Raw genomic sequence first — 13046 nt, forward strand, 5'->3', positions numbered from 1 at the left:
CGAAAAGGCAAATGCCGGGTAATATTTTGGCGATTCCTCGGACCTCATTTCATCTCACTACATCTCGCCAAAATGTAAAAAAAATTGTACAAAATTGTAAAAATTGTAGAAAATTACTAAATTGTAAAACTATAAAAATTTGTAAAAATTGTAATTGTAATATTGTAAAATGTTGACATGTTCCACATCTTAAAGCTTCATTGCTCATGTAAGATCTATGGAATAAAATAAATGAATGAATGAATGAATGAACATGTTGAAATCTGAAAACGGAGATTCCCGGATGTTCAGTGATTGGCTGGAATTCTTGTCACTTGATAGAGTAGACACCGCAAGAATAGGATGCGCGCAATCGCATCGGGGAGCCTAGATTCCAGCACAAACTAGATAACCCACTAACACATGCAGGAAGTCTGCCACCTTAACTGTAGCTCCCGGAGGCGTAATTACTTCACCGCGCTGTGGTAATGCGCGAAGCTACCGGGAAGGAGTGCAAACACACCGAGCGACATGCACCTCTGTTTAGCGAGCTTCGTTTCGAAACCAGGCGCTCTTACAACTCTCTGTGCAACTTTCTCTCAATTGCTCTATCATTATCTGAAGTGTCTCTTGTCGATGTATTGAGAGTATCCAGAAATTCAGTGGCTTCTATCGAAGTCAGTTTTCTCACACATTCTGAGAGTAAGAATGATCTTTAAGGACGTTGTGCGGATCATCATAACTGTTGATATGTTAGAACTGTAGAGCGGAAGTATGGGCTATACTTACAAATAGCTTTTAGAGAATCCGGAGTCCAAACACCTGTGGAGTAACGGTTAGCGTATCTGGCCGCAAAACCAGGTGGCTCGGGCTCGATTCCCGGTTGGGGCAAGTTATCTGGTTCAGGTTTTTTTTTTTTTTCGGAGTTGTTCCTCAACCCAATATGAGAAAATGCTGGGTAACTATCGGTGCTGGACCCCTGACTCATTTCACCGGCATTATCACCTTCATCTCATTGAGACGCTAAATAACCTAAGATATTGATAAAGCGCCGTGAAATAAACTACTAAAATAAATAGAGAACCCGGAAGTTCATTGCCGCACTCACATAAGCCCGCCATCGGTCCCTATCGTGAGCAAGATTAATCCAGTCCCTATCATCATATCCCAACTCCCTCAAATAATTTTTTAATATTATCCTTCCATCTACGTCTCGACTTTCCAAAGGTTTTTTTTTCCTAAAGGCTTTCCAACTAACACTCTATACGCATTTCTAGATTCGCCAATACATGCTACACGCACCTCCCATCTTAAACATCTGGATATAATATTCGTAATTATGTTAGATGAAGAATACAATGCGTGCAGTTCTGCGTTGTGCAACTTTCTCCATTCTCCTGTAACTTCATCCATCTTAGCCCCAAATATTTTCCTAAGCACCTTATTCTTAAATACCCTTAACCTCCGTTCCTCTCTCAAAGTGAGAGTCCAAGTTTCACAACCATACAGAACAACCAGTAATATATCTGTTTTATAAAATCTGGTTTCAGGCTTTTTGAGAGCAGACTGGATGACAAAAGCTTCTCAACCGAATAATAGTAGGTATTTCCCATATTTATTCTGCGTTTAATTTCCTCTCGACTGTCATTTATATTTGTTACCGTTGCTCCACCTTTTGAGTGGATAAATTTCCAGTTTTTATAGTTCCATTTTGTACTATGTTCTGATCACGAGACGTAATAGTAATAATAATAATAATAATAATAATAATAATAATAATAATAATAATAATAATAATAATATATTAGTAATATATATTAATAATATTGTATTAATAGAATCATCGAAACTAAGTATTCTTTTTCTTAGTTTTTCAAGGACTGGATCCGGGACGGGTCATTACTCTCAGACTTAAATTGGCCCCATACATGCGTCGATTGTTCAAGCCCGATAGGTGGGCCTTGTGACATTGATGAACTCGACGCTAACAGATGCGTCGTCATGCCTGTGATAGAGCCAGGTTTCCACAACCCTGGTTTGGCCATGAGTGACTCATCTTACCAGATCATCTCGATTGGCCACCTCGCAGCCCTGACCTCACAACCTGTGACAATGCGCGTGTGGGGTTTCATCAAGAGCATTGTTGCATAGGAACGGTACGACACCATAGATGAATTTAAGAACGCCGTGCGACGTTCTTTGTAACAGATTACATCAGCAATACAAAAGTGAATGTCACACCGAACCTGGCGACGCATTATTTTGTATGAGGAGAATGCTGGGATATACTGACATACTGACTCTTTGGACATTTAGGACACAATGTTAGTGTAAAGTGGATGTATGTGTGAGTTATGACCGGAATTATTTGAATAGTTTATATATTTGAGGTATTTATAGGGGTAACGGGACTTTATGTCCACCCTGTACAGTAAATCAATAAGTAATTCACTCCGCATACATTTAGAATGTGCCACATTGCTGTTTGTTGTAACATGTGCGTCCATGAAATGCGAGAGGAGATCAGAATAAAGTAACGTGTGTTAATATGATGTATATATTTAAATTGTAAATTAAATCCTTGCACACATTCAGTGAACTTCATTGCAGCTTGTAAATATTACACATATCTCTAAATTTACATTTGTCAAGTACGTACTTCAGTCAGGTTCAATTGTTCTTGAACCCGACGGAACTCATTATGTGGTTTGTTTACATGTCAGTCCGCTCTGTGAAGGACTCTTCGAATTTTGCTGTTGTTGATGTACATACACCCTTTGACACGGACATTGGTCGCTATTCAGAGACTTAGTCTCACCTCGGAATAGCTTGGGAAACATCGTATATTAACCTGCCCGGGTTCGATTCCCGGCGGGGACAGAAATTTTCGTATAAAATATCTACCTCGGGACTAGGACAGGTGGCGGTGCACAACTTCTAATCACCAGATTGTGCACCAATATGCCTGGGTTCAATCCCAAATCTCTCCGCAGTACATATGAAGAGAAGACGGTCACTGTTCATAGCGATTCGCGTCCACACCTGTGGGGTAACGGTTAGCGCGTCTGGCCGCGAAACCAGGTGGCCCAGGTTCGGTTCCCGGTCAGGACAAGTTACTTGATTGAGGTTTTTCCGAGGTATCCCTCAACCCAATATGAACAAATGCTGGGTAACTTTCGATCCTGGACCCTGCACTCATTTCACCGACATTATCATGTTCATCCCATTCAGACGCTAAATAACCTAAGATGTTGATAAAGCGTCGTAAAGTAAACTACTAAAATGAAAATAAATAAATAAAAAGATAGTGATTCGTCCGTCGGATGGGGACGTTAAGCCTGGAGGCCCCCTTGGTGCTATTCGACAGGAGTAGGCTACATGCCGGCACTTGGTTTCCCCTTCTCCCTTCCTCATCTTAATCTTCATCCTTAATCATTTCCTATATTACACTTACATCAACACTTTTACATATACTCATCCTAGTACACGACATAACTCTCTTCACAGGTACACACCATGCGTAGCATGGCCCACCGAAGTGGTGTACAACTTGAAAAATGGGTTACAGTCCTGTCACCTATCCGCAATATGCCTAACCCGAATCACGTAAGTGAAGTGGGTAGGTATTAGATACACACAGACATTGAGACCTACGAAGCTGCACTAGTGTTTCGCGAATCATATTTTTAAGAATCGCTGAAAAAAAAAAACAATTGCGACACTAACGGATGTGCTGTAAGATCCCGTGACGGGTTCGTCACGACTCTGTGTAATCGTCTCTTCATCTTATTTGTTATTTGGAATTGGGGCTTCCATTTACTCATTTAATCCAAAATGAAATATTCAAGATGTAATGAACTCAGGCCTACTTGCTACAAGGCAGAGTTGGATACACTTCTTATAGAATTGTTATCGTGACTGACATTTACTCTACTCTAGTCTTTCCAAGAAAATGCTATTAAATAATATATCGCCGTAATTTCTTTAAGATTGCTTTCCTTTATATTTTGTGTCGTCATCTGTTTTCAAGTTCTGATTCCTTTGGCTGGTTCTGTTCCACTTGATTATGAATTAAGACTGCGTTCTAAAGTGACTCGACTTCTTGGTGACATAGACTAGTTAGCCTGAAGCAAAGCCGTCTTTCAGATGAAACAAGACAAATGCTAGGACATACAAATCACAGAAACCTGCAGAAAAGTATATTCTATTATCCATGTGCTAAAAAGGATAAATGTTCATCTTCCCTCTTGCTTAAAAAAGTCCCTTGTGCAGACCCTTGTATTTCCCTATTTTGACTATGCTGACATTTTACTGACTGACCTTTCCAGCGACAACAAAACGAAACTTCAACGTGCTCATAATTTGTGTGTACGTTTTGTAAGCAATGTTCGTGAATATGATCATATTACCCCATCCCTGGAAAAAAATAGGTTGGCTTAAACTAGATAAGAAAGGAAATTTACATTCACTTCTCCTTCTCTTCAAATCTTGAATTCTTCTATTCCTTCGTACCTGTCGTCTCGCTTCACTTACCTTTCTTCCCACCACAATCTGAACACACGCTCTCGCCATGAAACAATACTTACAATACCATACCATCGCACCTCCTCATACTCATCCTCTTTCACAATAGCCCTGTATAGACTCTGGAATTCGTTACCTGCTAGCATCAGGGACTGTCGAAATAAAATTGAATTCAAACGCAAACTTACTAGGCATTTGGTCAGCAATTGAGACTCGTTCAGACATGGTTTCTTGTAAATAGTTCTCTTAATCTATCACAAAATATTTCAATATCCGGTAATTTCATTACTATAGAATTTTGTTATTGTAGGTTTAATTTGTAATTTAGTAAATACAAAAATATTCTTTGTTCTTAACTTCTATGATAAAATGTCTAGCTTTCATTAATCAGGTAATCTTGTCGTACTTTAATTTTTATTGTAATTGTAATTGTAAATTTTATATTAATTGTAATCTTATTGTTCATGTTATAGTTGTAATCCCCTGGTAGAGGGGCAGAGAAGGCCTGACGGCCTTATCTCTACCAGGTTAAATAAATAAATACTAAATGCAAGACACGGGATACACGCGGTTAAGGCGCATGTCTGCAGGTCTGAAGTTGCGCTCGGGCGCGGGTTCGATCTCCGCTTGGGCTAATTACCTGGTTGGGTTTTTTTCGAGGTTTTCCCAACCGTAAAGTGAATGCCAGGTAATCTATGGCGAGTCCTCGGCCTCATCTCGCCAAATACAGAGGTGTGAAATTTATTAGAATAATCTTAATTTTAAAGGTTTTTTAATAGTTCCTTCACAAATATTAATTGAATTGATGAATATTGGTATATATTACTATAATGATGTAGGATATATTTACTACTAACAATGCCGGAAAGCATTGTTGTACATTGGTATTTTTCTTATTTTACAATTGTTATGGGAATTCAGAAATTATTATATTATGTTGGCGGAATTGGAAACATAAAAAATTATATGCACAAAACAGATGTATACGTTCATTTGAACCTTCACAACAATGTAAACGCAAATTTGTTTAAAGCATTTCTTAATTAATTTTTTATGTTTCCAATTCCGCCAACATAATACGGTGTAATAATTTCTGAATTCCCATAACAATTGTAAAATAAGAAAAATACCAATGTACAACAATGCTTTCCGGCATTGTTAGTAGTAAATATATCCTACATCAGTATAGTAATATTATATACCAATATTCATCAATTTAATGAATATTTGTGAAGGAACTATTAAAAAACCTTTAAAATTAAGATTATTCCAATAATTTTCACACCTCTGTATCATCTCGCTATCACCAATCTCATCGACGCTAAATATCCTAGTAGTTGATACAGCGTCGTTAAATAACTAACTAAAAATACTCGCAGTCCATAATAAAGTGAGAGACCCTACATCTCCTTAAATGTTAAATTGTTTACTGTTAACATCCCGACATGTTAATTGAACATGTTAATGCTAATTTCATTTAAACTTTGTCCACAATGTGAAACATGTTAAACTTGACTTTCTTTGTGTAGTCCACCTAAACAGTCTATGAGATTTTAATGTAGGTAGTGTCTTATTTTCAGACCTCGGACAATGGACTCAGATGAAGATCTGACTTTTGTAATTGTCCCTTTTGCTTGTTACAAGGCCTTGAAAAGGAAGAAAATGAGAATGTGAGTACGGCAATATCTTAGTAAAAGATGCAATGCAGAAGACATTCTAAACGAGCTTAAAGTTGAGGATCAATTTGGATTGAAAACCTTGCTGAGAATGTCAGAACACGATTTTAATAAAGTGCTGCAAAAATGCTTCCTGTTACATCAAAGAAAGACACAATTTAAGAGCAGCCATTTCATCTCAATTAAAAAAATTACAGCGCGATTGACTATCATAGGACCTACATGATAGATGTTAAAGGAGCGCGTAATATCGTATAATTATTCTTTTCGAAGTTTTACGAACGTTAACATACATCACCAAATACGACCATTACTGACGTCAACATAGCATTAACGTTTAGCGTACGACGAGAGTGCGAAAACTCTCTATTGTATTCTCGAGAATTGTAAAATAATAATTCCAGTTCTCTAAAACAGTCGGCCTTCTTTGTTTTGTCTCTGTATTCTTTTGCAGACACATCGCACAAACAAGGCCTTTCCATCAATGCATTAATTTTATTCCAACGTATTTATTTCGTCCATTCCATTACTTCGAACAACTTACAGCCAACACCAGGACCAATGATAGTATAAAAATGATCAAGATACGCGCCACAAAATCGGAACTTATAGTTGTTGCTATGGAAACTGTACGAACTTTGCCGAACAGTACCGACGCTGCACGAGCAAATGAATTGACTTGACATGTTTTCCATTGAAATGGAAACGATAAGAGATGAACTGAACATATTCAACTTAAATAATAAAATAAAAGAATACCAAGAAAAATATTATGAACACGTACAAAGAATGCCAGAATACCGTATTCCTAAAAAGATTCTAGAGTCTACAAATCCAAAGGCAACAGAGACAGAGGAAGGCCTACGAAGAGATGGAGAGATCAATTTCTTTGAGAGGACGGAACAGGTCGAAAGGCCTAATCCCTGTTGATGATGATGATGATGATGATGATGATGATGATGATGATGATGATGATTTCCATTGGTGCTGGAAAACACGCCAACGTGTTAAAAGTAATAACTTCAACATACTCAGTCAACATGTTAAGTCAAGTGAGACTGGAAATGTCCATATACATGTTAAATTCAACATGTTATATTTAACATGTTGTTAAATGTTTAATAATGGAGACGCGCCTTAAGGTGAACACAGGACGCCAGACAGAATGTAGTCGACGTGTTTCAAGTACAGGCAGCGGAAGCGAATTTGACACACACCTAAGCAAGCACGTTCCGTGTTTTGTATACGATTATTGCGTGTTATAAAATCAAGATAATGCAATACTGTGTATTTAGGGCTATAATGAAGCTGGTTATTGAGAACACATGCGGACAAGGATGGGGGTGTGGTTCGTACCTGTGACGGACAGCAGTTGGGCGGCGAGGGGTTGAAGTCAGGCGGATGCGTCTCCCAATCGATGCAGTGTGGGTTCAGGACATCCAATCCGAATTCCGTGGGGCAGTCGATTGTTGCGCATTGGACCCCGCTCTCTGTGCATTCACAGAAAGCCTCGCAGCCCTCGTAGAATTCCTCTCGCAGCATGTAGTGGCGGCCCTTGTACTGGCAGCCCGCTGAAATTAAAGAAGTAATAGTAACAATATTATAGGCCTACATCATGAAATTAACAAAGCAGTTTGTTAATGCCATCAAATGTCAAATCTAAAAATGATTGAAAGATTAAAATATAAACAAGTAGGCTAAAATAAACATAGATTTACGTAATATAGTTACATTTAGACTAGGATACGATCACTGCATGATGTATGGACATATGTTTCATTATTAGTTTATAATTAACTTTTGAAATGTATAAGTCTTGGTTCTTGGTTCAGCCATATTCTGAAACTATATAAAATATCTACCTCAATATTATTCTGATTATGTCTTCTTTATGGAGAGATCGTTGGACAGATGAATGGATAGACGAATGATGAGATTAATGGATGGATGGATGGATGTGTGAATGAAGGGTAAGATGGATGGATGGATGGATTGATTAATGGATAGATGGATGTGTGGATGAAGGATAAGATGGATGGATGGATGGATAGATTAATGGATAAATGGATGTGTGGATGAAGGGTAAGATGGATGGATGGATGGATACGTTAATGAAGGGTAATATGGGTGGATGGATGGATGGATTAATGGATAGATGGATGTGTGGATGAAGGGTAGGATGGATGGATGTGTGGATGAAGGGCAAGATGGATGGATGGATGGATAGATGAATGGATGTGTGGATGAAGGGTAAGATGGATGGATTAATGGATAGATGGATGTGTGGATGAAGGGTAAGATGGATGGATGGATAGATGTGTGGATGAAGGGTAAGATGGATGGATGGATAGATGTGTGGATGAAGGGTAAGATGGATGGATGGATAGATGAATGGATGTGTGGATGAAGGGTAAGATGGATGGATGGATGGATAGATTAATGGATAGATGGATGTGTGGATGAAGGGTAAGATGGATGGATGGATAGATGTGTGGATGAAGGGTAAGATGGATGGATGGATAGATGAATGGATGTGTGGATGAAGGGTAAGATGGATGGATGGATGGATGGATGGATGTGTGGATGAAGGGTAAGATGGATGGATGGATGGATGGATGGATGTGTGGATGAAGGGTAAGATGGATGGATGGATGGATGGATAGATGAATGGATGTGTGGATGAAGGGTAAGATGGATGGATGGATGGATTAATGTATAGATGGATGTGTGGATGAAGGGTAAGATGGATGGATGGATGGATGTGTGGATGAAGGGTAAGATGGATGGATGGATGTGTGGATGAAGAGTAAGATGGATGGATGGATGGATGGATGGATGGATAGATGAATGGATGTGTGGATGAAGGGTAAGATGGATGGATGGATGGATTAATGGATAGATGGATGTGTGGATGAAGGGTAAGATGGATGGATGGATGGATGTATGGATGAAGGGTGAGATGGATGGATGAAGGGTGAGATGGATGGATGGATGGATGGATGGATGAATAGATGAATTGATGGATGTGTGGATGAACGGTAAGATAGATGGGTGGAAGGGTAAGGTAGATGGATAGATAGAGAAGGGAAAGAAAGTCAAACGGTCCATCACCTTCTAGGAAATCACATAATTCATGTCTCGTAAATTAATCAGACGTACTCTTAAGAAATGAGAAAGAAAAAAAAACATTGAATCTGTGCAATAATGTGAAGGAATGTGTGTTTCCGGTTACAGAAATACAAATTTTGTGCCTAAAAAAGAAAACTTTCTGTAAGCCTACAATACTCGGATTATATATTTCGGAAAAATAGATAAAAAGTAATGATAAAGTACCAAAACCTAAAAGTCTATAATAACTTTTACTAAAATTTGCTGTTAATTATTGATCTGAATGCCTTACTGTAGTTCACCACAAAAGCAATAAAAGAGAGTTAACTTCACTGGAATCGAATCCAGTTCTCCTAGACTTGTATTCATATACGCTTACATTTGAGCCATACATTGTATGTGTGAAGTTCAGACGTATGTTTTTAATGTTTATTCTACTGAAAGTCTCTTGCAGTCGAATTCATGGGAAAAGATCGATAAGGCATTAGCAACGAAAGCAAGATGGAGGGCTAAAATAATGTTATTTCGTGTAACTCCTCAATTTTCACCAAGAATTCTCGCTCCGTACAAGTCCAGTCGTTCTTGTACGATGTTTTGTTATTTCACAGCCAGAAAATGCACATTTGATAAGATTATTACCTTATAGGAAGTAATAAATCGAAACCGTGACTCCGCTGGTTATATATACGAAGCAATCAGACAGCTAGAGCGATATATCTCGATATCTTTAATTGTTTTTGTAATGAACGCAGCGGTATAAAACTCGAGGCCTTGAGAAGCATTTTCTTTAGGATGTGGTCAAGGTGATGGTTGTTGCCCGAGGCTCTCAACATATGCTTGCAAGTAATAAAGAATCCGTCCGGTGGCCCACCGCAAGTCGAACTGCTTTATAGCCGAAATGAGAGAGAGATCTAGCTGGCTTTGGCCTTATGTGAATCTGAACGTAGAGCAACCGTCCTCCGCTGTAGAAATGGCTGATATGAAACCGGAATTCTTATAAATGACTGAAAACATGTGTTATGCAAGATTAAATATTATATTACTGACTTTGGATTAGGTACATAACATGACATATTTATTTATTTATTTATTTATTTATTTATTATTTTGCTAATAATTGTAATATAAAATATAATATATACAGAAAAACTTTAGCTCGCCCCTGAAAGAGGAGAACTCGTGCTCAGGGGCGGATTCCTGAATTGAAATTAATAATTATACAATACAATTTGTCTTATGTCTACTATGCAATTATAGTATATAAATTTAAATTTACAATTTTTCTATTTTTATAAAATCCATACGTAACTTTTTAAATTTAATACTAGAACTATTAGAATTCACAAGATTAGGATATTTAAATGTAAATTTCTTATATATTCTTGGGCCTAAATTACTACTATGATTAAATACTGTAACAGTGTTGCATTTTGGTTCAAACAATCTTAAAGAATTCATATCTTTTGTTTCATAACTATGAGAATACAATTCAAAATTATTTCGATTTTTATGTATGAATTTTATTAATACAATATAATAAATTTGTCTTACGTTAAGTACATTAAAGTCTAAAAACAAATTTTGAGATCGAAAATCAATAGGTTTATGAAGACATTTTAATTATTTTCTTCTGTAATAAATAAAGTGGATTAAAATTGGATTTAAAAGAGCTACCCCATCCTATAATTCCATACATGATTACCGATTGAAATAAAGTTAAATATATTGTGCGTAATAAACTTATTGACAAGTAATTCCTCAATAAAACAAAATAATATACTATTTTACGTAATTTATTACAAAGGTAATTAATTGTAAAATACTTACTTACAAATGGCTTTTAAGGAACCCGAAGGTTCATTGCCGCCCTCACATAAGCCCGCCAGCGGTCCCTATCCTGTGCAAGATTAATCCAGTCTCTATCATCATACCCCACCTCCCTCAAATCCATTTTAACATTATCCTCCCATCTACGTCTCGGCCTCCCTAAAGGTCTTTTTCCCTCCGGTCTCCCAACTAACACTCTATATGCATTTCTGGATTCGCCCATACGTGCTACATGCCCTGCCCATCTCAAACGTCTGGATTTCAAGTTCCTAATTATGTCAGGTGAAGAATACAATGCGTGCAGTTCTGTGTTGTGTAACTTTCTCCATTCTCCTGTAACTTCATCCCGCTTAGCCCCAAATATTTTCCTAAGCACCTTATTCTCAAACACCCTTAACCTATGTTCCTCTCTCAGAGTGAGAGTCCAAGTTTCACAGCCATATAGAACAACCGGTAATATAACTGTTTTATAAATTCTAACTTTCAGATTTTTGGACAGCAGACTGGATGATAAGAGCTTCTCAACCGAATAATAACAGGCATTTCCCATATTTATTCTGCGTTTAATTTCCTCCCGAGTGTCATTTACATTTGTTACTGTTGCTCCAAGATATTTGAATTTTTCCACCTCTTCGAAGGATAAATCTCCAATATTTATATTTCCATTTCGTACAATATTCCCGTCACGAGACATAATCATATACTTTGTCTTTTCGGGATTTACTTCCAAACCGATCGCTTTACTTGCTTCAAGTAAAATTTCCGTGTTTTCCCTAACCGTTTGTGTGTTTTCTCCTAACATATTCACGTCATCTGCATAGACAAGAAGCTGATGTAGCCCGTTCAATTCCAAACCCTGCCTGTTATCCTGAACTTTCCTAATGGCATATTCTAAAGCGAAGTTAAAAAGTAAAGGTGATAGTGCATCTCCCTGCTTTAGCCCGCAGTGAATTGGAAAAGGATCAGATAGAAACTGACCTATACGGACTCTGCTGTATGTTTCACTGAGACACATTTTAATTAATCGAACTAGTTTCTTGGGAATACCAAATTCAATAAGAATATCATATAATACTTCCCTCTTAACCGAGTCATATGCCTTTTTGAAATCTATGAATAACTGATGTACTGTACCCTTATACTCCCATTTTTTCTCCATTATCTGCCGAATACAAAAAATCTGATCAATAGTCGATCTATTACGCCGAAAACCGCACTGATGATCCCCAATAATTTCATCTACGTACGGAGTTAATCTCCTCAAAAGAATATTGGACAAAATTTTGTACGACGTCAACAAAAGTGATATTCCTCGAAAGTTACCACAGTTCGTTTTGTCCCCCTTTTTAAAAATAGGTACAATTATGGACTCCTTCCATTGTTCTGGTACAATTTCCTTTTCCCAAATAGCAAGTACAAGTTTATAAATTTCGCTATATAATGCACTTCCACCCTCTTGTATTAATTCTGCTGGAATTTGATCGATACCTGGAGACTTGTACTTTTTCAGATTTTCTATCGCAATTTCGACTTCTGAAATCGTGGGTTCGGGTATAAATGGCTCAGCAGTTTGTATTTCAATATCGTCCCGATCATTTCTATTTGGCCTATGTACATTTAGTAGTTGCGCAAAATAGTTTTTCCATCTGTTTAGGATTGATGAAGAGTCTGCAAGCAAGTCACCATTCTCATCCTTGATCACGTTTACCCTTGACTGATATCCGTTCTTAAATTCCTTTATACCCTTATATAAATCTCGAATGTTTTTATTCTTACTATTTGTTTCTACCTCATTCAGTTTTTCCTTCAAGTAACCTCTCTTTTTATTCCTAAGTGTACGACTTGCTTCCCGTCTTTCATTGAAATAATTATCTCTATTCTCCTCAACTGGATCCTGTAAGAATTTCAATTTTGCCTGTTTCCTTCTTTCTA

General features: G+C 37.5%; 1 protein-coding gene across 3 annotated transcripts in view; it reads right to left on the reverse strand.

Moving 5' to 3' along the window:
* Positions 1-13046, reverse strand: part of LOC138692694 (putative epidermal cell surface receptor) — a 420391-nt gene that overhangs the window by 101046 nt on the left and 306299 nt on the right. For all 3 annotated transcript variants that reach the window (XM_069815825.1, XM_069815826.1, XM_069815824.1), the window contains exon 6: positions 7536-7750. In XM_069815825.1, the coding sequence (XP_069671926.1) occupies positions 7536-7750 (215 nt within the window). The remainder of the gene's footprint in view (positions 1-7535; positions 7751-13046) is intronic.

Source organism: Periplaneta americana, chromosome 17 (genome assembly GCF_040183065.1).
Source record: "Periplaneta americana isolate PAMFEO1 chromosome 17, P.americana_PAMFEO1_priV1, whole genome shotgun sequence".
Classification (NCBI taxonomy): Eukaryota; Metazoa; Arthropoda; class Insecta; order Blattodea; family Blattidae; genus Periplaneta; species Periplaneta americana.